Source organism: Amblyomma maculatum, chromosome 3 (assembly GCF_055883805.1).
Source record: "Amblyomma maculatum isolate TAMU_Amacu chromosome 3, ASM5588380v1, whole genome shotgun sequence".
Lineage (NCBI taxonomy): Eukaryota > Metazoa > Arthropoda > Arachnida > Ixodida > Ixodidae > Amblyomma > Amblyomma maculatum.
This window is the reverse complement of record NC_139346.1, coordinates 127,925,509-127,950,941: the sequence shown is the minus strand read 5'-3', so window position 1 is coordinate 127,950,941 and position 25,433 is coordinate 127,925,509. Positions and strand designations below refer to the sequence as shown.

The window sequence follows — 25,433 nt, the reverse complement described above, 5'->3', positions numbered from 1 at the left end:
ATGAATTTCTGTGCACATGGGATGGACATTAAGGCCAAAGAATTACAATGGTTCAACGCCGCTCAAGCGAATATGGAGCGAAAGCATTAGCTACGGGTGACCGAGCGTTATTCTTCTTTTCGGCTTCGTTTTCTTCCACGGATGTTCAAAGTCATTCATGACTGCGGTCACGGACTAAGCGACGGGCCGAAACCTGGCGTAGTAGTTCCTTCGCAATAAAAGCCTTTCTTGGCTCATCAGCTGCGGATATGTTCACAAGAAGTGCCCGCACAAACTGACACTTGAAGAAAAAATAGGTCTGCATCAGAAATCGAACCACGATAAAGTGCATCCCCAGCAGAGCGCTGAAACCCATACCCCTCGCCGTGCTTTTTAAGGCGAAAGCTTTTAATGCTCATGCTCGCGGTCGTGTTCATCCGTGCGCTGGAATTGTGGTGGTGGTGGCGGTAACTATGATGAGGGGGGATGGGTTAGTTTTGACCTCTCCTGCGCGCAGCGGCGCAACCTCCTCTCCTCATTAGGAACCGGCGAGCTGGTGGGAGCTGCAGCTGCGCATAGCAACCGTGACGTCACACTGTAGCGGTAGAGCGAGTGAGCGCGCGTGCGTCGGCGTCGCAGCTACACCGGCTCCTACGCTCTCGTTGCAGTCGAGTGAGTGAGGCGCATGGCTCTTGAAGCGATCCGGTGATTTCGCCTTAAGCGGTTCGGAGAAGCGGCAGCGGACGCCGGATTCCCCCATCACCCAACGCCATATAAGCACCTTTAGATACTTCAAAGGGAAATCGGTGTAAACTCACTGGGGCGCCGTATACAACTTGGTATATGCAGTGGGTTGACTACAAGGCTTCCGCCAAGCACATTTTAGAATTTCCAAAATGTCTTCGGTAAATTTTCTTCAGCCGCCTAGTTGGCTACTGCATCTCGATGCTTGCGTATGCCTCCCGACATTTTGACATTTATAATAGTGGGGAATCGCTGTGTTTTATCGGGCTTGCATTATGCATTCCAGTGATTCGAAGCGTGAGCTGTTAGAAGTTTCTTAAATTTTTCCCATGCAATAACCAAAAAACATGCTCTACGTTGGGCTCGTGAGAAACCGAACGTAATTTTCTTTGTCTAACGTGACAATGAGGCTGCAATCAGTGACAAGGGTAGTGACGACGATGATGATGATTATAGTATTAGTGATTACAATAATGGTGCATTTAGTTGATAATGATAATATCCGAGAGAGTGCTGATGATAGTGTAAAGATGACTGACAATACGCTTAAAGAAACAATCGTGTAAAGTGGGTTTCACCGTTTGCACTCTTAAGCTTATTCAAGCGCACCCTTGTACTTTTCTCAGAGTTATCTGTAGCAGACAATTGGTACTTTATGGGTACAAGTAAGACCGCTCTTTCCGCGAGGACGTCACACGGGCCACATTACAGTGAAAGGCTAACGAGAGCGCCCTGTAGTACCACACTAAGGCTACCTTATTACTGGTAGGAAGAAAAAATAATTTTCGGTGGATTTGTTGAGCCAGGACTGGATATACCTTGCAACCGCTATGGTACGGCGACGAAATCATTGAGCACTCGTAAACCGAGGGCATCGGCGGCTACCGACACCCGTGGCTAACGCTGTAAATAGCAATCCATTGTTTAGCAGGAGGACCCTTACACATGGTGCAAACGCTAGCTGTTCGGACCATCTTGGGAGGCTATTTGGGAAAAGCTAGCACTAAAGGTAAATAAATGGATGCACTCACCGTTGTCAACTCCCGCTGATGCCATAACATTTCGCACACGAAACGCACACACCCAAACTCATTATTTACATAGTCAGATTCAAACTTTCTCATTGTCGATGCGCTGGCCGCCAGCCGAATGATGTGTTCACTCATCCGGCGAGTTTTCTCGGCGTCTTGTGGTTATTCCAGCAATACTGTCTTTTCTACACTGCACCTACTACCTACTTCGCAGTGATTTGTTCAAAACGGAGAGCTTAAAAGTTCTTCTCGTCTTGCTCTCTGCTCTTAGTGAACTATTCATCGCGCCATATCGGTTCTTGTTAAGCCCATTCGAGGAAATGACTGCGTACAAGCTGTTTTGCATGCTTTCAAGTGTCTCTTATGGGAGCCATCCGGAACAACGACGTACAAAATGGTTTCATTATGTGGATTTAGGGTGCGTTGTATGCATGCGCGCGCTTTAAGTACTATAGGTTTTGAAATGCATTCCGCAGACTAGGTACAGCTTTATTGATTCGTCATGGAATCAAGATAGAAGGGGGGGATAGGAAGGCTAGTTGTCAAAACATTGAGAAGACAAAGGCAAGGAAATATGTTGCCCGCTATTATATAGACGTAAAGGAAGACATTAGTCTTTTAAACCAATAAAAAGGAACAGGCAAATCTTTTGATTATTTTTGGCATGGCAGAGAGAGAACAGTAGTGAACTGTTTTACCGCACTGATGATTGACTAAAGAACAGAGGGAAGGACAAACACAAACCACTGATTGGATTCAAGACCACAACCTTGACATATCACGTGCGGACCTCATTCAATCAGAAAGAGCGAAACATTGCGGACCGCGGTACCATCAGAGGAATGCTCTTCCTATTTTACAACCGAATCAAATATATGTAGGATAAAAATATTTAATCTCCTGCAGCGTGACATATATGAAGGCCACAAATAAAAATGAACACCTTTTGTCGTGCGCGTTGCTTGTTTTCAAATGTGGTTGGCATAATGTTTTTACAAGTGGACATTTAAATTTAAAGCTCATGAAATGGTCCTAAGTTTTTTATAGTTGCGCTTTTAAATAGAAATTTTTTTTAGGCTATTGTAGCCCGAAACATTTCACAGCTGCCTTGCAGTCTTTTCCCTTTGCAATCATTCGGTTGCCCGCACACCTGCCGAACTAGGAATAACGCTTCTCTGTCCCGTACCTGCACCCAAAATAAATTATACGACTGACTTCTATTGCTGTTTTGGTTCAATGGTCGTGGAAAAATTAGATTTTGTGTTAATAATAAAATAAAAGTAAGCGCTGCTTGCGTATGATGCTTGTGTGCATTTGCATATTATTGATGTGTTAACAGCTTGTTTTAGGCAGGGGAAAAAACGTTCGCGTGTAAGAAAGCCATTGAAAAACTTTATTTTAGAAATAATGGACCTCTTTTTTTGCTGCGAAGAGTCTTGCTGCAAAAGCTCTTCATAGGCTCAAACAAGGCCATGGCTAATATATAAACAAAGTGAACTGTAGTGGTAATAATTATAATTAACGTTAGTAAAGAGGATGAACCAGTACTTGGAAGCACTGATTTTGTGCACCACTTGTGCAACTAGTCTTTGGGGCTAGCTGCGAAATGCGAAAGTGAGAAATTGAAAAGTTGAATATTCGTTTTAATGAGCATCATTATTCTGCACGAGTGGCCTGATTGCTATCTCACTTATTGTTTCACGCAGTATAGTTAGTAACTATCAGTATATTACAACAAATAAGGTGTCAGCTGAAAGCAGGCCTGGCCCCACAGTCATGCTTGTGAAGTTCGCTTTAATAAATCAATTACTCACTAGTTAGCATCGCATGACACCTACAAAAAACGTTTTCCTATTACCTTCTCTTTTAAAGTCAAAACATCTAGATTTATATAATATCAAGAATTTTGAGTTTTTTTGCCCATTTCTAAAACAATTTTAACATTCAGTTTAAAAACTCTAGCATTATTTGAGCCCACGAAAACTTGCCGCAGTTTTCGGGCAGCGAACGCATTTAAAAGCTGCTATTGTCTTTAATGTTTATTGGGGCTGTGTATCTGCCCCGCTATTTCTAATAGTGGAATTCCTTTCCAGGAACTGGAATGGGCATCGTCATGGTAACCGCGATTGTTGCCATCATGACACATTTCCAGAAGTATCGTGGACTGGCAGCCGGCTTCAAATACACGGGAAACACACTCGCCTCACTCCTATTGCCAAAAGTGCTCTCCTCACTACAGGACGTCTATTCATTCAGGGGAACCTTGCTCATCTATGCGGCGTTCACAATGAATGCTACAGCATTCAGCCTCTTTCTTCGAGACCGCGAACCTAAATACAACGAATCAAAGCGCAGTCAACTAAATCGTGATTCGTTTGCGACTAACCGTACATCATGTTCCCCTGAAATTAGGCCTGATGACTATATTTCCGAAAGCGCAGCAAAGTACGAGTACGCTACCAGTGATGCCATTAACCAACCTCGCGGGTTAGATGGTAACCTGCACGCCGACTCTATAAATGGCGAAAACCCCACATCGAGGGAGTCAAGGGTAGCAGCAACAGAAGGGGAGCATCTAGATAGCAAAAACCAGCGCAAGGTGTACCACCTTACCGGAAAGATTAGAACTGTGATCACAGAAGAAAACGAGCGCTCAGTTAAGAAGATCGAATTCTGCAAGAAGCCTTCTCACGCTCCTAAAAATTCCAGTGACACTGCGCGCCATCTGCAGGCACCAGAGGATGACAAGATTAACGGAGGCAGCTGCGAAAAAAGTAGACATTCTGAAGGTTGGTATGGAGCCGTTGCAGACGTAAGAGAAAAACCGAACTCAGGAAGGCGTTCATCGCTTGCGTTACGGGAGCCTGATCCTTCCTCAAGCGGCTTACTGAAGATTTTGGGGAGACCAACATTTTACGTACTGGTTCTTGGAGCCATTGCCGCGGACTACACGACGCTCGTGGTGCACGGTACAATTGTGGACTACGCGCTCGACAAGGGCGTGGTGCGAAAAACGGCAGAGGTGTCTATGACGTACTGCTCAGCGACCGAATTCTTCGGAAGGCTCGCTCTTCCCCTAGTCGCCGACCTCCGGTTTGTGGGCCGCACCAACCTGGTGGCAATATGCTTCGCAGCGATGGCAACGACGTCTCTGGCGTTACCATACACCACATCATTCGTGAGCTACATCCTGGTGCAGGTAAGATATGGGTATCTCTTGGGTAATTAGCGGGAAGGGAAGCTTAAGCACTTGCAGAAAACCTTATTTTCTGGAAGCGTAGTTCAGTCACTAACAGTAGGCATAAAATATCAGTAGTTCAAAAAAACCGGTGGGTAGCAGTTTCGTTGAATATCCAAATCGTCATCATTTTTGAACGAAGCGTAATGCGCTTCGTGTACATCTATTAATTTTGTACCCTACGGGTAGCTAAGTTGTTAGGGAGCTCGACTACTGTGTCTGAGGCTGCAGGATCGAATTCCGGCCTAGGTGACAGCTTTTCGATGGAAGAGAAAAGCAAGGCGCCCGTGTGCTTTGCGATGTCAGTGCACGTTAAAGAACCCCAGGTTGTAGATATTCCTGGAGTCCTCCAGTATGGCGTGCCTCATTGTCTGAGTTGCTTTGAGACGTTAAAACTACGCAAAACAAACCTGTAATAATTTCATGTTTTGAGACTAAAATATGTTCCGTGTTAATTTTTGCGTTGACTTGAAAAGCGCTAGCACAGTTGTGTTTTCGGACTGGTAATTCAGGAAAATTTCCAGACCGTGAATTCACTGCAGTATGTCGGGCTAAAATAGATTTAACACGCGAAACTGCGTCAATGTGGCCAACATGTAATAATTCTCACAGGGCGAGGTAAATTTTAATATCAGTGGCATATCCGCCTGACACGCAACTGTTGTGCCTACATTGACGCATTTTCTTTTTATTTCCGCTATAAAAACCGACTGCTCTTGTCCCGTTGAAAGTTTTCCATGTGGATGCTGCGCTCTTTCTCCGTTCTGAAATAATATTATTGTCAAGAATTTCAGAATAACATTACCTTTTATTATTTAAATGAACAAGATGTCTTGCTAACTTTGTAAAGCTGACGAGGATGCATTTCTTATTTGCAAATTATTGTCTGTACTCCTTTGTTTCATACGGCAGATATCCTCGGCAAGCTGTGCGCAATCTGTCTCAGTTATAACAGCGAACTATGCCGATTATCGTCGCATAATGCTCGACCGCCCTTGAGAATAGCACATAGCTCGTTAAATCTGCTCTCGCTCATGGGCTGGCAGACTGGAGATGTGGCCAGCTACTAAACTTTGGTTAGTTGCATTAGTGTGACACAAAAGAGTGCAGGAGATGTGAGTCTTTAAGCAACGGCCCTTGTCGCTCGTTCGCGTTCTTAATGGCGGGGAGCATATAGGAAATTTCTTACGCCACAGCTCTCGATTTAATTTCGCTTTCTTTTCCAAACTATACAATGGAGACAATACTAACACAGAGGTGCAAGTCTTTCTTCATAAATGAGTGATAACCTCGTTTTTTCTATTTTACCAATTAAACTTTAATTACCCATATTACCGCAGGTGTAAAATGCTTTAGGCATTTTCCGACGTTAATCGCATGTATTACGATGCCCCAAAACTACCGCTTTCTATTCAAAGATAAAATATCTGATGTTATCAACGGGCTTTGGTGATAAAGCTAGTAGAGGAGTCATCTAAACCACCTTGGTAAGGAGACAATAAGTTTCAAATTATTGATGCAGCAGAATTAAAAAAGAACGGGGACGAAGAAAGAAACACATCGAACGTGGACTAAGCTGCATCAAAAAAGCTGAAGTATGTACCAGCTAGCTTAAATATCCATCCTTATAACTTTTAGCTTCCACGTCTCTATACAGATTTTTTATTTCCGACAAGCTGCCAGCTGCTTGACGATGGTCCTTAACCTTTGGAGATTTTAGGAGCACAGTTAAGCGCGTATCGAAATCACACCTTTTATTATATGCAATTTCTAAGAAATGAATTTCAAGGAAAGCATAGTGAGGTAGGTTGAAAGTAAGGTAGGCAAATGGAGATTGGGAAGAGTGGGAGCGCTGTGTTTGTCGTTGTTTGTTTCCTCAACTTTGTCCCGTTTATCGCACTGCAGGTAGAGAAATCGTCACCGATTCGCCCAATAACTCACCTTGTAGAGATAATCAGGTGACCGCATCTGGCTTAAAATAGGGCTGATTGCAGTAACATGTAAGAGCTTGTTTCATTTCGTGTAGCTGAGCTAGGCTAATATTGAACGGGAGTTCGCCGCGTGTTTATCTGCTGCCATATATTTTTCAGATCAGTTCCTTATATATTCTCCATGCATTTTTCTAATCGATAATCTCGAGTTAGCCTCTCACTCGTTTCGTTTTTGTGTACGGTATTCAAGGCCGTGGATGGATTAACCTGATGTTGCAGATTTACGTCACCTAGTTATTCGCTGCCAGGACGCTCTTCTTCTTACGTTTAGTTCGACTTGATTTGCTCCCTGCTCACTGTTGCTTTCCCAATCTAGTGCGTTCACATTAGCAAAATTGGCTCCACTATTTTTGTAACTTCGCTCGCGCTTCGATCATCATATTGAACTTTATAATCTGGACTTTTGGTGTGGCCAAAGAAATGCACTTCCCAGTTTCTACGCTTGTTATCTCAAAAGACTACCAATAATTACCGCGGTAAAGCCTCCTCTTGACATTAAAGGTTTTGTATCATTTTCAAATGTGCATTAAACAGTCGTTTGTCTTTGCGGACATTAGAGCTATAAAATTAAGCGCTCGGGTGGGCATTTAGCGCTAATGAGGTCATTTATCTGTGTTGGCGGAAGCCCATTCACGCCCAGTGCTACATTTCCCAAATAATGCTTCACTGTTCTGCGTTGTGCGCGTATGTTAGGTAACTAGATAATATTTGCGCAGGTAACCACGGCTCTTTTCCTGTCCTGTGTGTCTACTCTCAAAGGAGTCCTTGTAGCCGACAACTTCGGTGCCGGAGCGGTTCCTATTTTCTGGGGTGCCAACGGTCTCGCCCTTATTCCTCTGCTGTTGGGAAACCCTTTCATTACAGGTGAGTCTGGTAACTGCGGGAAGCGATAAGCAACAATAGCTGACAAAGGGCATCCTGCTTTCAAGTAAGAAGTCAGAGTAAATAACAGCAATGTTTGCGGGATTTCTCTAACGAGATCTGCCTAGTCAGGTACTGGTGAGGTACGTTTTACTGTTTAGCTGCAATGATTATTCGATTGGTCTTGTATTCGTATTTTGTACTTCAGCAGCTGCTCAAAAAATTGCGCGCATACAGCGCGGCTGCAGATAACGTTCAGTTATCTCAATGTCGCTACGACGCTAGCAAATAATACATGACGCATAAGCGTGCATCTTGCTGGGGGATGTCGTGAAATGGAACAACGTAAAAAGCTGAGAAGCGCATGATGTAATGTGCCCATCACCTCGCTATAAAGCAGTAGAAGCGAAAACTTAAAGCGCTTTTTGACGGCGCCCCTTAAATGGGTCATGTCGAGGTCATCCAGTATATTACTTTTTTTTTGTTTGGCCAACAATACTGGATATTGCTATTCTATTTCAGAAAGTTGAACTCCCTGTACGCATTCCGTATTTCGATATAGGTGGCTGAAGTTGACACCGCGAAGCTGTTCCCACCGACAGTGATCGCCATGTTGAAATACCTCTTGACGTCACTGAGCAACGTCGGCTACCGCGTCGTCTGCGGCGCTACCGGCGCCGATAAGCTGCAGATACTGTACTGCGTTCGTGCTTGGCTTGCTAAAAGACCGGAATGACTGCCAATAAGTGTGCTCAGCACGTTTCTGAGAACAGAGCACAGGCTGTAGTGAAGCGCGACTTAGCTCTTGTCCAGGCATCCACCTTTGGCGCGACCACCACTACCACTGTCACTGTTCGATGGTAGCACTGCTCCCACCGTCGTAAACATCGCCGCTCCGGCCACGGCAAACCGTCCGCGCTAGCGATACGACGGTGTCCGTGCTCTTGTACGCAAGCTACGCTGCTAAGGCGTCGCCGAAAATAATCATTTCATATAACACTGAACAGTAGTATTCAGAGTTGAGAAGTTTCATGATCGAGTGACCCATTTAGAAAAGCGCCTCGCTGATCTATAACAAAATGCCTTCCGCTGTAACTTCGACGCGAAGTAATTTAGGTCTGGTGATGATTAGGGAGAAGCAGACAGCCTGAGCTCTGTCGTCCTCCGCGCTCGCCGGTAGAGCCATTAGCTTGCATCATACGGTGCTGTAAGCCTCATAAGCCGCACGCAAGAGCATCGGGGTTCGAATCCCGGTGCCGCGCAATTCTCCACCGGATTTAAAAAGAAAAAAAGAATATTCGCGTGTCGATGGAATTGCATAAACAGGTTTGGGGCGCGACCTGATGCCGGTGAACACCTCCGGCAACGCACTCCCTCCCCAGAACAGGAGTTGGCCACCCGAGTGCAGAAATTGGCCGCAACCTCCTATGATAAGCTCCAAACCGGGTTAAGTGGAGAAATATGAGAGAGGCCTTCGCCTTGCAGTGGGTATAGTCAGGCTGATGATGATGATGATGATGAAGCCTCATAAGCTTATCATCTACTTTCATGATGTGGCTAGGGCTAGGCTTGGGCCTGAAAGTAAGCAGCGTAAATGATGCTGCTAGGACAGGAGCATTCGGGGCCTCGATGTAGTGCACCGCGACCGATACACTACGCTGCTGCGCTTTCGTGCGGTACTCGAAGATAGTAAAAAGACGCCGTCGGAGGGCATTATTTACGTTGCAAATTTTATGTGTAGCTTTTGGGACTTGTTTTAGTGTACAATGTGTATGCTGTTCAAGCAGGTCAGGTCGTGCGCCTTGCGTACTCGGGCGCCGACGTGCACCTGAGTCCCGCCCACTGATGCCGCTATTCCCTATAGGTGGAAACCGCTAACAGAGATCGACGAAAAGCTTAGTTTGCGGTAACCTCGGTAAGCGGCATGGCTACTGTCTCACTGGCATTACCGCAGCTTTGCGTAACAGTGTTTCACGCTGCTCTTGCACAGAAAATGCAGACGACGACACGGCTTCAGCACGTGTAGTGACCGGCTACGCCGGTTGCCAGATCACTAAGCAGTTGACGAAGAAACGAAAATACCTGTTTTAAAAATATCTGCAGCTCCGATGCAGCTCAAACTTTGAGGTTGAGTTGCTTGGAAGATCAGGAATAAGATGCAATAAACAGTTTATGTTCGAAAATAGGTGTCATGACCGCTTTAAAGGCAGGATGTATAAATCAGGCCACTGTCTGACGGTATCCGACCGTTGCGTGACGGTCTCCTCTCCCCTTTTCTTTCTTCTGTTATGTTCGGTATTCACTTATTTCCCAGTACCTTTCGATAGGAGTTACGGATGAAGGGTATCGATCTAATAAGGGCTGGTGCCTCTAATAGTGGATTCGAAATCCCCACCTATCACGACAAATATCGACGTTTTTGAGTTTTTGATACGCGTTAGCGATCTTTAACGTTATCTACATAGCTCGAGTATTGTGCGGAGTCTCTCCAATTCGCTGAATATTTCTCAACCTTGGACCTACGCTCAGGTTTTTGGCAAATACCTATGCACGAGGACGACAAAGAAAAAAACAATTTCACAGCTTTCAATGGACTTTACGAGTTTATTGTTATGCACTTTGGCCTTTGTAACGTACCGGCAACATTTGAAAGAATGATCGATACTGTACTTCGTGGCCTAAAATGGAGAACCTGTACGACATTGTTATCTTTTAGTCAACTTTAGAGACCATCTCACGCGCCTGAATTGAGTCCGCTCGTGCCTTGCTTCACCGGGCCTTCAGCTCAACACCAAGAAGTGCCACGTTGCACAGAAGGAAATTAAAATATTGGTACATCTGGTTAGCCATAGCGGCATTCATCTAGACCCTGAAAAAAATCGTCGTGGTCTTGAGCAGGTTTGCGCATTTTCTTCGCTGTGGCATCCTATTTCCGGCGATTTATAAGCCATTTTGCAACTAATGCTGCGCCACTTCATGAACTACTTAAAGCGCGCACCCCTTTCGTGTGGACTGAACAGGGCAACACTGCTTTTTACGGCCGAAAGCACGCCCTCAAATCAGATACAGTTCTTGGCCACTTCAACGACAGCGCTCTTATTATCCTGCACACTGATGCCAGTGGTCACAGCTTTGGCGCTGTCCTTCTGCAGCGCGATTCAACTTCGCGTGAAAAAGTGGTTGCTTTCGCCAGTCAAATCATGACTCCAGCGGAGAAAAACTACACCATTACCGAGCAGGAATGCCTTGCCGTCGTCTGGACTGTTCAAAAGTTTCACCCTTACCTATACAGTCGGCACTTCACAGTTGTGACTGATCGCCATGCTCTTTACTGGTCGTCTTCACTAAAACTTTTGAAAGGCCGACTTGGCCGTTGGATTCTACGCCTGCAAGAATACCATTTCTAAGTAGTTTATAAATCAAGTCGCCAACACCAAGACTCCGATGCTCTTTCTCACTGTCCACTTTCGGAATCAGCCTGCTGTTTTTCTTCGCAATGCTTTTTCACATCTGACCACAGCGGACCATCGCTTCCCCCGACGCACATCACAACAGTCTCTTTTGACGACTCTGAGAACAAATACGCTCTCGGCTCACAGCAATTAGCCGATGCCTGCTGCCGGCCTATCATCGACTGCCTCATTGGCGCTTCGAACTCGCCCAATGCTAGGCTTCGCCGACAGTTTCGCAATTTCAAGGTCGAAGATGGCATACTACGCCGCTACGTAAATTGCCCTGATGTTACTCGCTGGCTCTCAGTCATACCGCGTGTTCTTCGCCCACGTACACTGAAGGCTTTCCATGATCACGCTGCTGCAGGTCACCTTGGTTGTGACAAAGCATACGCCTACGTGAAAAGACGATTCTTTTAGCCTGGCCTATCTGCCACCGTAGCTAAATATGTCGCTTACTGCCATCTGTGTCAACGTCGCAGGCGGCCGACTTCTTCCCCCGCTGGCCTTGTACAGCCCCTTCCCTGTCCCGCCATGCAATTCGACGTATTCGGCATCGACTTATATGGTCCCCTACCTCTTTCCGATGGGGTTGGATTGGAAAACATTTATTTCTTCAAATGCAGATGCAGACGGTCCGCTCTAGATGGCCACCAGTCTATGGCTGGCGGCGACCTTAGTGGCCCACTCGGTGGCCAAGGCTTGAATGCCCGTTTCCGAGCTGACCAGAACGGCCTCCCATCACTCAAGAGAAGGAATTTGTACTAGAACGGCCTCCCATCGCTCAATAAAAGGAATTTGTACTAGATCTTCCGGTGGATGTTCTTTACATTGCCATAGTATGGGATCATACGTGGCTGTTTCGCCACAGAACCTGCACGCGGGGTTAAAGTCATCCGGGTACATTTTTGCTAATAGGTAAGGGCTAAGAAAGGATCTCGTCTGGAATCTCCTCCAAGCGGTCTCCTGTGCCTTATCCAACGTTTTGTCAGGTGGTGGAAATTTGTGCCGCTCTAGTCTGTAATGACTTGTGATATCGTGCAAAGATGCCAGCCCCTCCTTGGAGTAACCCATGGATACGAAGGACCCACCAACTCGGTTGACGAAACCTCGAGCCATGTTGTGGGCCGCCTCATTTCCCGGATTCCCCGAGTGAGCCGGCACCCATATCACCTCAATTTTTCTGTACGGTTGCCTAGTCAGAGTCAGTATTTTCTGCGCTGCAGTTGAGATTCTGCCCCCCCGCAAAGCTACGGAGAACAAATTTAGAATCGAAGAAAATAGTATCCGCTTCGGTGCTAGCTATGGCTAGTGCCACAGCTGCCTCTGCCGCGGTTTCCGAAGCTTTTGTGACTACCGTACCGACCCTGATGCCTGTAGCCGCCCGGGCACGTCCACCACCGCTGGTGCGAACGCTCCTCTTGTTGCCTATTCTGCCGCGTTACCATAGACAGCTCCTTCGCTCGTTGCGTATTTTTCGTGTAAAGCTATTGCCCTAGCTTTCCTCCTTCCTTCGTGGTAAGAAGGGTGTATATTCTTTTGTAGTGGTTTGGTCGTCAGTCGCTTGCGAAGGAGTTTGGGTAGCTGTGTTTTCGCGTCATCGGGTGGAAGTGCCACGCCTATACCTATGCTCTCTAGTGTGGCTCTGCCTGCCTTAGTGCGCTTGAGCCGTTCTTTTTGCATTTTGAGGTGAGCCTCCTTGAGCTCCTCTAGTTTATTAGGTATTCCCAGTCCCATGTGGCTTTCTGTCGATGTGTAGTTCGGCAGCCCCAGGGCTGCTTTGTATGCTTGCCTAATTAATGTCTCGGCTTTGCCTTTCTTCGCAGCATCTAGTTTTAGGTATGGTAGCGCATACACCATCCTGTTCAGGACAAATGCCTGCATTATCCTACAGAGATTTTTTTCTTGGACTCCTCTCCTACGGTTGGCAATTCTTCTGGTTAGCCTAATTGACATATTAACTGATGTTTTCAACTTTTGCAGGGTTTCTTTGTTTTTCCTGTTAGCTTGCAGATACAGCTCTAAGATCCTTATTGACTGCACCTCCTTGATTGGAAGTCCCCCCACGCACACGTTAAGCGGGGTTGGGGGCGCTTGGCTCCTGGAACCGGGACCCCTGGGTTTGGGTCTGATGACCAGTAGCTCTGATTTTGGGTGTGAGCATGATAGGCCTGAATGACATGCGAGCTCTGCGATAGTGACGTTTCCTCTATCTGACCGTCACTCCCGTTGGTGGTCCAGAGTGTGATGCCATCTGCGTACAATATATGTCTCAGCCCAGGAATGGCTTCCAGTCGGGGTGGAAGCTTTATGAGGGAGAGATTGAAGAGAAATGGCGAGAGTACTGTTCCTTGCGGTGTCCATCTACCCCTTAGCTGAAAAGGTAATGACTCTATTTCGCCTATTTTAAATATCGCGTTCCTATGGCTGAGAAATGAGCGACTCTATCGGAAGGTTTTTTTCTCCTGGGTTAATGTCTGAGAGGTTCTCGAGAATGGCTTCGCGTGCCATGTAATCGAAGGCCTTGGTGAGGTCTAGCCCTAGCACTGCTTTGGTGCCCGTGCATTTCCCAGTGTCTATGACGTCTGCGTGGACCTGAATCATGACATCCTGTGTAGATAAATTAGCTCTGAAGCCTAGCATAGTGGTTGGCAAGATCTTTTTGCCCTCTGCGTACTCCTGCAGTCTGTTTAGTATCACATGCTCCATGAGCTTGCCTGCGCAGGAAGTGAGCGATATTGGACGAACATTGGCTATATCTAGTTTCTTGCCTGTTTTATGAATAAAAGTAATCATTGCATGCCTCCAGGCTTGCGGGATTTCACCATTATTCCAGTACCTATTAATGAGCCCCGTGATTGCCTCTACTGATTTTGCGTCTAAATTCCTTAATGCTTTGTTTGTGACCCCGTCCGGGCCTGCCGCGGACGTGGTGCGGAGCTGTCTCATGACGAAGCGAACCTCTGCCTCCATTATTTCTGAATCTAGCTCTGGATTTGGGAGTCCTCTGTAGTCTGGCAGCTGAGCCCAAGAGGCCTTGCTGAGATATCGATCCTGTAGTTCTATCAAGAACTCTTCCGTGGTGCCCTCGTATTTATGGCTCAGTCTAGCCAGCTGATTTTTCTGCGTCGATTTTGTCTGTGTCGGATCCATTAGATGTCTGAGCATCTGCCACGTTTTTTTACATCCTAGTTGTCCATTCATGCGGTCACATATCTGACCCCTCTACTCTTCTTGAAGCTCTAGTGTGTAGGCTTCTATCTGTTTTCTAGCTTCGCTATACATTTCCTTAGCGGTCTTAGGTGTTTGTGCTTCCTCAGTCTCTTTTGCAGGCTGAGGTGGGCTTCCCACATATGGAGTAGCCGCGAGTCGGAGATTTGGCCCTCCTGTTCTATCGGCACCACAGACGTGGTTTGCTTTATATCCTTTTTAAGTGATTCGATCCAATAATCGGGATTCGCGATTTCTGTTTCGGCTGTTTGCTCTCTTAGGTCCCTGAATTTATCCCAATCCGATCCGTAATGTGTCTTCCTGAATATTGTTTTGTGCTTAGCCATTTCGAAGGTGGTGGCTAAAATATAGTGTCACTACCTAGTGTGTGACCTGTGTTTAGCCATTCGGCTCCCATTATATTCCTAGTAAGGGTGAGGTCTGGTGACGTGTCGACACTGATGCTATTGCCTAGCCTTGTGCATTCCTGTGGGTTGTTTAACACGGAAAGACCCATGTTCTGTATCGCTTGCCATACTATGTTGCCTTTTTGACTGGCTTTAACGTATCCCCATTCCGGAAGCGGTGCATTGAAGTCTCCGACAACTAGGAGCTGGGCTTTGGATGCCAGCATTAGGCTTCTAACTAGTAGCTCCGGAATGCCCGTTCCTCTATCTCTCGGCGTGCTGTTTAGATTTAGAAGAAAGAGATTTTTGTCATCTCGACTTTTTGGCACTATCTCGAGCAGAATGTAGTTTTCCTTGGAGCTGTCAATATTGTGCTGTATTGCAGTGCCATTGCGCTGCACCAGCGTTGCAGCGAACGCACCCGTGACGGTACCGGCGTCGTATCCCGGTGGTAGGAACGCTTTGTAGCCCGGAAGTTTTACGGCACCACTAGCTTCTTGTAGATAAATAACGTCTGGTGGACGCTGTAGGTTTTGTATGTGGAGCTGCACGTTCCCCCGCTTACGGCGGAAGCCTCTGCAGTTCCACTGCCACACTTCAATTTGCTGTCTGGGGGCCATGATGATGCGTAGCAATTGTGTGCATTGGCTGCTGACTAGGCAGCGGAGAAGGGCGTGCTTCCATTGCGCTTTCCATGATTCGTTGGAACGACATGGCTACCTGATTTTGGAACACCCTAAATTTGTTGGTTAAAGTATCCTGTATCCAACCTAGCCGAGAGGGTGTCTACTTTAACCTCCATGGTGTCCACCCTTTCTGTGAGTGCATTTACATCGTTCCTGAGTTTGTGTGGGGCTCTCGTGTGCTGCGGCATAATAGTTTCTGAGGCTTCTGCTACACGTTTACTGTTCTCCTCTCCGCTCGGGGGAGGGAGGTGGCCTTTTGATCGGGGCTCTAGCGTTCGTTTCCATCGCTACCACCCCTACCGGTGGCACCGGTGGCGGGGCTCGCGTCTCCTTAGTTATTGGGTGTTCTAGCGCCCTAGTATTCTTAACTAATTGGCGAAGCTCTGCCATCTCTGTTTCTAGTTTGGCAATTTTATAATCGCGTGCCTGTATCTGCTTCCGTAGTTCCTTCTCTTGAGTATTGTTAGTATGGGTGGCCGTATCCGGCCAGCTCACCTTATTATCAAGCTTGTCTTCGCTTTTTCTACGGCTCGAGCTTCTTTCTTTGCTGTTGCACCTGCCCCCTTCCTTTGTTCGGTAGCGGCGGGAAGGAGCTGGATCGGTTTCGGGGCTTGCTGTCGTGTCTCGTCCAGCTCGAGGACCTCTTTCTGTCCCTCGGTTGATGTTCCGCGTGGCGTCGCCCCGCGTGGTCGCTTTGTTTCTTCGCTTGTTTCCGGATCACAAGACGATGTTTGCAGTCGCGGCTCCCAGTATGATGCGTCCCATGGCACACTATGCAGTCTGGAATGCATGTTAAAGGTTCCCTTTCTGTAGGGACCGGGTGGTCATTACCACAGCGGCGGCATAAGTTTGCCTTTGGTTGTTAGCAGACGTCAGCCCTATGGCCGACCTTGCGACAATTGTAGCAAGTTTCCACTTGCTATCTGTATGGGAACACGCAAAATACTGTGTTCCAGTAGTATACGTGTCTTGGAATCTTGTTCCCTTTGAAAGTAATCTGGAGGGTTCTTAGTCGTCTTGCGTCGACGATGATGATGTCCTTGTTTCTCCTCAGGAAGCCTTCTCGGACTTCATCAGGCGAGGATCCATCGTACGCTCGGTAGATTACTCCTCTAATCGAGTCATCCGGCGCCGCGACGTACGACGCCACTTGCTTGGCATGCCCTTCAAGCTTGAGGACTTTCATATCGGCGTAAGGTGATGCCCTTAGGGTGTTCGGTGTGCTTATGGTGAACGTGTTGTTCACAATGTTTACACGTGTATGGTCTACGTCTTGTGCTTCCAATGGCGCCACGTTCGCTGCCGCCCGTATGGAACGCTCGAAAGCTCGTGGAGCGACGCTGCTCAGTTCCCAATTTATCGGTCGACACACGATTTTGTAGTCGTCCATTGGTAGTCTCGGGGACGGTACCCATGTTTTAGTGACTGATGGCCCACGCTTCTTTTTGGCTGTAGCGTCCGAGTTCGACCTCCCGTTGGCCTGACCCGGCTTAAGCCTAGCTTCGTCGACGTGGCTGTTAGCACTTTGTTTCAAGCGTCTGGCGCGAACTTGAAGACGGAAAACGGGCTCCCATTTTCCGTTTTTTAGCTCCTCTGGCGTTTTGTCTTCCCCTTCGACGGGGTAATGCATCTGCTGGGTTAGCAAGGTCTCGAACTTGCTCACGGAGCCCGTCGGCACGGAGCCAAGCAAGGCCTACACGCTAGGCCTAGCTCCCTTCGTCCCTTGGTCCGGGTAAAACGTCCAAAAAATACGGAAGCTGGGCGTCGACTTGCCAAGACTTGGTATCCATAGGGGCCGGGTGGTCCCTCAGAGATGTTCCAATAGATGACAGGTCCAAGAACCGAAGCGTTCAGCCAAAAGTTGACTTCGAGGCGGGTCCGCACTGCTCGACAGCCCAAGAGAATCGTGTAACCAATGGATTATAACAGGTGTTGACTACCTTACACGCTGCGCTGAGAAAGCCCCTGTACCGACGGGTTCCGCTTAAGGGACAGCTAAATTCTTTTTGCGATCAAATGTATTGCGTAATGGCGCTCCACGGGTGCTCCTAAGTGACCGCGGGAAAGCCTTCTTGTCGGCAGTCGTTGCCGAAATTCTTCATTCGTCATCAACCCTCGATAAAACAACCTCAAGCTACCATCCCCAGACTAACGGTCTTACTGAGCGATTTCATTGCACCCTATCGGATATATCCATCACACCGGATCATTGAAATTGGGACACTATTCTACCATTCGTCACATTGGCCTGACAGCAGTACAGCGGACTACCGGTTACTCTCCATTTTTCCTCGTTTTCGGCCATCCTCCCACTGCAATTCTCGACAATTCCTTCTTCTCTACGCCCGACTACTCTTCATCTACCAGCCCAGTTCTTATCCCGTGTGGCCAGATGCCGTCATCTTGGCCGCCTCAACACGGAAGCTTGTCAGCAAGATAGCAACAGTCGCTACGATTCTACACATTGTGTGGTCTTTTTTCGTCCTGGTAACAAAGTACTGCTTTATACACCACTGCACACCCCTGGCCTCAGTGATAGAATTCAGCTCCGCTATATTTGTCCTTACAAGGTCATAAACCAAACTTCCCCAGTAAACTACCAAGTCACACCGGTTGATCGCGAGCCGATCGACGCCATCGTGGAGCTGAACCTCTTCATGTCTCTCGCGTAAAGTCGTTTGTGCGCGACGGTGCGTCGGTTGGTGCTGGCCGCTTCGACCCCCCGGGCAGGTTGTCAGCCCTCCACGGATCTTCTTTCATTTGTACATACCACGATCTTCTTTCTTTTTTACATACCATCGTCATCGTCCTGCGGCGCCGGCTAGCGGCACACGCCCGGGTTCACCCTCGGATGAAACTCTGGCACGGCACACCTTGCCTTGCCATCACGACTTTGTCGTCTAGACCTGGCCTTCTTTCACAATATTCTATGGGTTCCTACCATCCATGCTTATTAGGGGCTATTCTGCTTTGAAAGCAGCAAAAGTGAAAGGTATGCACTCAGTGCACTACCGGGCTACCATTTGAATTCGTCCACGGCTCTAGATAGGCACTTCTCATTTCATAGCCATTATACTGCACAAATACAAGATGCTAACACCGCTGAAAATTATGCACCTAGAGTTATGCAAGAGTGAAACAAACACGATAGAAACGTTTTTCCATTTATCATACTTTGGGTTACTGTAGGTTTTTTTCTATTTCTCACTATTTCTTACTCCGTAATAAGAGCTGTTCTAATTGTTTTTCGGACATACCTAATTCTTCAGGCCTCAATTACAGTAACGCGATCAGGATACTCCTGTCCATGAATTGATGTGTTGTTCTTTTCCCTTAAAGAAGCAAATCGTTGAAACTACCTGAATACCTTGCTAACATAACCATAACACAAAGAAAATATATGGCAGAAGAGAATTCTTTTATCACGTGCTGTAAGGTGATTCCAGGCAAGTATGGGTGTTAGTTAATTATCATATTCTGAAAAATAATTCTGTCAACTTACTCTGTGTGTGTAACGCTTGTGGGCTTGTGTGATCATTGGTATTTTATTCATGAGCTTTTTATATTCTCCTATTGTTTTTCTTGGCGTTCGAGGCTTGGGTGTTGGTTTTGAAGTTTATGTGTGTGAAATAAAAAACGCTTTGTCCAGACGTGGTGGATAGGTGGTTAGGTCACTAGTATACTTCATCATGAACCACAGTTCAATCCCTCTCCGCGGTTTGGATTAAGCCAGGTGAAACCAGAAGAAACGCTATGCGCGCACATGCGATGTCAGTGCGCAGTAAAAGCTACCTGGTTGCCGAAACGATCCGACGCACTGAGCTACGGCATCCCTCGTAGCCTTAAACGATGGGCGGTCTAAACTATATAGACCAGGAACAATGTTTGAAGCCAAAGCTAGTTCAGTTGCGCTTCGGTCAGCCCCATAAAATTTTCGTACTTTTTAAAGTTAACACATACCTGCCTGTTCACGCTTTTCTCTTTTTTTTCAGGCTATTTTCGTGACACAATGGGATCCTACGACAATCTTTTACGTCTACTTGCAAGCCTACAGGTCTTCACAGCTCTGGGTTTTTTCACTCTTGCGTTCATCCAACAAAAATGGAGTGCACGAAAGCCCTCCCTACTCAACAATACTATATAAAATCCATATAGGAACTTTTATACACGTTTATTGCACAAGATCTCTTTTACAGGATTGTGTGCTATTACAGGAGATTCCGGAATGAAACCGCGCGGAGCTCTGATACTGGAATTGCCTGTGTAGGTTGATGGCTCTCGTCTTCGAAAAAAAAACTCGACGTCAGGCTGGAAACAGCATGCAACAATATAAAAAAACACGACTATATTTTAAAATAAATAAAAATATTATAAACAGAAAATAACAAATCTAGCGGCGACAAGCCTGGATTCGAACTTCGGTATTGCCGCTCTTGAGACAAATGCTTTCACCACTACTTTAGTTTTTTTTCTTTATTGTATGGAAGGACTTCCAGGAATTTAACCAGGTCGCATTCCGCAACCTATCAATACACTCACACTAGCATCGACTCTCACTTTGCTCACACAATAAAATTCCGGGAGACATTTACATGCATCAAGTAAAGATAACCAGGCAGGAGGTCGATCCTGCGCGTCATATATCCTCCGTATCATAGTACGTTGTTCTCTAAACAGACACTTCAATGAACGTAGTGGCTCTTCGTGGCTGTCATGCGGCTCTTCCACAGGCTAAAAAGTCCCATGAGCACAAAAAGGTCACATGGCGCCTCATAAGCTTCCATTGTAGGCAAAAGCTTATAGCATAGGGCGTAATATCAATGCGCTTTTTGAGAGTCTGTCGAAGAATGTCCAAAAAAGCACTGCATCACGGCAATACACAAAGCAATGATCTATAGTTTCTGCTGCTGACACAGGCGGCAGTCTACTGACCATGGCACAATAGCCCCTTTGCACGAAGCCACATTTTGACAGGTAAGGTTGATGTGTGAAGTTTAAGAACGAAAGTTTTTGCGCCTGATTGTATATACATTGATTGGACCCGCTTTAATACACTATTGTCTAAAAAGGAGAGGTAAGGCTACCAATACATCGGTAAAGGAAATAAAATCTCAATAAGAACTTTTGTCATCTCACTTCTTGATAGACTGTAAGGTATTCAAAGGAAAACCGTACAGTTAGGAAATGGAATGTTTCGGCAACTTCCTTAAGAAAACCCCAAAAAGGGCCCCATGACCAGTGGGCCTAAACAAATTAGGCAAATGGGCACTTCATTGTCTAATAAACGCAGCTAGGAGGAAAGGATGGTTAGCTGTTTTAAAAGGAAAAACCTTGAGAAAAGTTGATGAACAAACAAGTGTTCCACCAGCTTCCGAAGGGAAAAACAAATTATCTCGACGCATAGGCTTTTATTCAGAGCGCCACAAAAAAGTTGCAAAAACTCTATGCCTGGACTGTACTTTGTTTCTTGAACATTGTAAAACCTGCAATGCATAGATAAGCTTAAAAATCAGGAAGACATTGCAAACTTGTGCTCTTGCAAATAGAGACAGCTTCCTTTCCATCCATGCCTGGGTTTGTCGCCTAACTGATGAGATCTGAGAGTCTAAGTGAGGCCCACTATTGCGATATTGATGGAAAGGAACCACCAAATACTGTTAGTTTTCAGAATCCCACCTGATGCCGGCAAATATTTAGGCTTTGTACCTCTGTGTCCTAATCAGAACCCCTTTGATTAATCAAGGTTAAGAGATGCCCCAAATTATCACAAAAATGCTCAGTTACGCTCAAAACCTCGTTCACACTCTTTTTATCACTACAAACGGAACAATGTCATCAGCATAAACGAAAACCCTAATTTCACATTGCAATACTGAGAAGCCACGAACTGCTTTGTTTTTGATGATACTACGACATAAGGGCTCAAGATATAATGCTATTGCTAATAACAAAGACTATAGAGGACAGCCCTGTCGAACAGATGATTTGAGACGAATCAGTTTTGAAAACCAGTCTGGATCGCCAGATACTGTGCAGGCGGCGTTTTTTTTTCTGTTGCATCAACTTGAAACAGGTTTAATCCCGCAGCCTGTCTATACAAAGGTGTATCAGCATCGAGCTCTCATTTTGGCCACACATCAAAATTCCAGGACACATATACATGCATCTAGTAAATGTAACCAGACAGGAGGTCGATCCTGCGCTCATGCACCCCCTGAATTATTATGCTTGTACTGGTTACACTTCTGTATAAGTAGATAATTTTCCTCTTTAGCACTTTTTGTATTTTCTTTGGCTGTAGAATTTGTGGCCGTAATTCACCAACCGCCCTTTAAACACGCTGAATATTTTTCCAGGCTATCGCGATGGTTCACCAATGTCCCGTATCTTTATAGTGCGTGGCGTTATTGCAGGCAAACCTCAAGATATTATATTTTACTAGTGCTGATGTGTTTTTCATTGTCTACGAACGCATGTACGTTTTCCTATCTACAGAGATATCCGGCGCTCTAATACTTGTAATAATTGGCGTTTTAGCTTCACGTGCTGCCAGCGGAGCAGCAACGTCGATGAGTACACTTCCGACTGAGTGGTTGCAACATGTAAACATTCGTGAAAGCGTCTTCCGGTATGCGGCTATTTGGGCATCTTTCAAAAGTCAGTGCTGTTTGTTTATTTTTTCTCGAACATATTTTCGTCCTCGCTAGCGAAACGATACGTTCGCGCTTCCGCTTTCGAGTTGAAGGTGGCAGATATTCAGTCGCATATATAAAGATGCCCCGCAAGATCGTACGAGCTGCAGCGACTGTAGCGAGTGCAAGAGCTACGCGATGCGCGTATATACTTGCTAGCGCACACTTCGACGGCTTCATATTTTTGAGCTATTTGTGAAACGTCACGTGCTCTTTATATACAAAATATTTCTATATTATGTTTAGTTTCACGCTTATTTAGCGCGCTGGCGTGCTCCGGCATAGTCATTCTGGTTGAACTTCATCGATCCACCCTGCTTCTGTTCCGAAGCGGAAATACTCTGCCCGGTATCAGTTCCAGAAACAACGGGTGTGTCCGGTTGCTGGTTAATAGATACAGTCTTAACCGTCATTAAACCAAGCGGAGCACTGATTCCGGAAATTCCTGTATGGTCCATGGCCCTCTTTTCTAAAAAAACAAAGAACTCGACGCCAGGCTGGAGAAAGCACGCAGAACTATAAAATAACACAACACTGGTTTGGTTTGGTTTCTGGGGTTTAACGTCCGAAAGCAACTAAGGCTATGAGAGACGCCATAGTGGAGGGCTCCAGAAATTTAGACCACCTGGGGTCTTTAAACTGCACTGACATCGCACAGCACACTGGCGCCTTGCTCTTCACCGCCATCGAAAAGCTGCCGCCGAGGCCGGGATTCGATCCCACGTCTTTGGAAACAGTAGTCGAGCGCCGTAGCCACTGCGCCATCCCGGCGGGGTAAAAACCTTACAAGTTGCGATTCGAAATTTGATCTTCACGACCAACAAGCACGCTCTCTAACCACTCGACCACGGCGGGATGTTTCTTTTTTCATTGCATGAGAAAACTTTCGTAAATGAAAGTAACAACTCCGGCTACTTAAACTTGCCCATGTCTGAAGGTACCGGGCTGCTTAAACGAGCCCGCCATGTCCCTAGCTCGATAGTTCACCGTCATCAAAACAATAAAATTCTGGGAGGTACACTCATGCATCTAAGTACGGCATCCAGTTTGGAGGTTCTTGGCGTGAGGCATATACAATCCTCACCTAAGCTCACTGCTCCCAGAACACGGATTTGGACGGTCTTGGTGACCTGGCTTGCCTGTCCATCATACGGCTTTTCATAGAGAGAGCAGGCCCTATCAACACAAATAGATCATAAATCACGAGAGAATTTTTTCAAGAGGCAAAAATCTAATAGTATATGGTGTAATTTCAATGTCATTTTTTTAATTTGTTTATAGTATGTCCCGTTGCTTTGCTTTATCTTTTCATTTTAGAAAACTGCTGTATTTAAACGGGTGATTCCTGCAATAAAACCTCAGTTATTAGTAGCCCTGCGTTCTGTCTTGTTTTCAGTGTTCCTGTTCTCTTTTCTTCCCGCGCTTAACATCCAGCAAAATACATGCACCAACTAGCCTGTAAGAATGTTCTGGTAAAATCTTAAGTTCACATTGAGTCAGAGAGAAACCACGGATGGCTGCACTGTTAATTATACTGTGACAGAGGGGTTCCACATATAAGGCAAACAACAATGAAGACAGTGGACATTATTGACGAACAGATGATTCCAGTTGAATTGGTTTCATTAGCTCCCGATTTAAAATTAGTCTTGTATACGAGTTCATATCGCACAGCCTTATGCCTTTGAGCGGAACGTCACCAATGTTTCCAAGACAGCGAACAAGAAATTATGCCGTACTTTATCAAACGCCTTCGTGAGGTCAGTTTGAATCAGAAGTACTTGGCCCGTCCCATCTGAGACTGTCTTCATTACTGAACGTCAATACGGATGTGTGTTTGAATACTGCGTTCTCTCATACCACATACCTGATGCGAACCTATCAAGTTCATATGACCAGCTGCAGACGAAAACAAAGAATTTTGGCAAACATTTTATAATATACTTTACAGAGGGAAATTGGACGATATCCTTCGACAGTTTTGAACCGATTAGTACCTTTGCTTTTGGGAACTAATATTGTGTGACTGGAATAGAGAGTGGGAGGCAGGAAACCCGCATCTTAAGATGCTTGAAAAATTTGCATGAAAACAGGCGTTAGGCAATGCAAAAATGTTTTATAGAATTCGCTAGAAATACCATCTGGGCCTGGAGATTTGTAGCTTTGAAGGCCTGAAGTGGCAAATTTTTTTTTCGGCATGATATTTTTCGGAAAAGTGATGGGTCCCTCTACTATAGCGCTTCTCATCGTCTAGTCGAGGAAAGTTCTGAAGTAAAGAAGACTCTTGAGAGTTCCTTGGACTGCCAGAAGATCAAATCAGTCAATATTGTCGACCATAAACCCTGACTGCTCATTGGAGGGTCAAATTCTAAAGTTAAAGCTCTGCTACTTTGGTCATCTGATGAGAAGAGAGGAGTCGCTGGAGAAAGATTGGATGTTGGGAAAGGTTGAGGGTTGCCGGAGAAGGGGTAGGCAGCGAACACGATGGTTAGATGGCATCCTCGAGGCACTGCAGATGAAGTTATGTGATGTTAGGAAGATAGTGAGAGACCGGAAAGCGTGGCGTGACATGGTCAATAGGGTCGCGAAGTGTCGGACACGACTGAACGACTGAACTGAACTGAAAGAATTATAATCAGGAGCCTGGTTTAGATGTTCATAACTGCCGAACAGGTTTCGATAATAGTTATAGAAAGCAGTAAGAATACCAGAAGAATTACTGTGTGGGCAACCACATTACTTAATTTCCAATATTTCCTTAGTAAGAGCATTCTCTTATTCATTACTCAGGGCCCGACGTGAAGGTTGCTTGTCAAGAAACTTTCTGATCCTAGATCTTATCAGGGCCCCCTTGCATCTTTCTGTCGCAAATTGTTGAAGCTCTGCCTTTACGTTACTGATTTGGTCAACAAAGGCACCCCGGCTAACCCTCTCTAGCTCATGTACCTGAGTTACAGTGCGCCAAGCTCACAAAGGTGGTGTCTCTTTAGGAACGCAATTCTTTAAGAGGCTTCAATTGCCAACCTTTTGGTTTCCTCTTTAAAAACTCCCATTTTTGAAAAAAAAAGTGACAGATAATGGCGCGACCATATGTCTTTCAAGCAAGTAGGTACAGCAAGCGTAAATATTTCATCAGAGAGCA

At 46.0% G+C, this 25,433-nt stretch overlaps 1 protein-coding gene across 1 annotated transcript in view; it reads left to right on the top strand.

Annotated features, from left to right (window-relative positions):
• Window positions 1–20,812, top strand: part of LOC146195983 (uncharacterized) — a 65,023-nt gene extending 44,211 nt beyond the window's left edge. The window contains exons 4-6 of the mRNA XM_084597986.1: window positions 3,848–4,953; window positions 7,700–7,847; window positions 19,592–20,812. Of these exons, the coding sequence (XP_084454112.1) occupies window positions 3,848–4,953; window positions 7,700–7,847; window positions 19,592–19,743 (1,406 nt within the window). The 3' untranslated portion in view covers window positions 19,744–20,812. The remainder of the gene's footprint in view (window positions 1–3,847; window positions 4,954–7,699; window positions 7,848–19,591) is intronic.
• The last annotated feature ends 4,621 nt before the right edge of the window (window positions 20,813–25,433 follow it).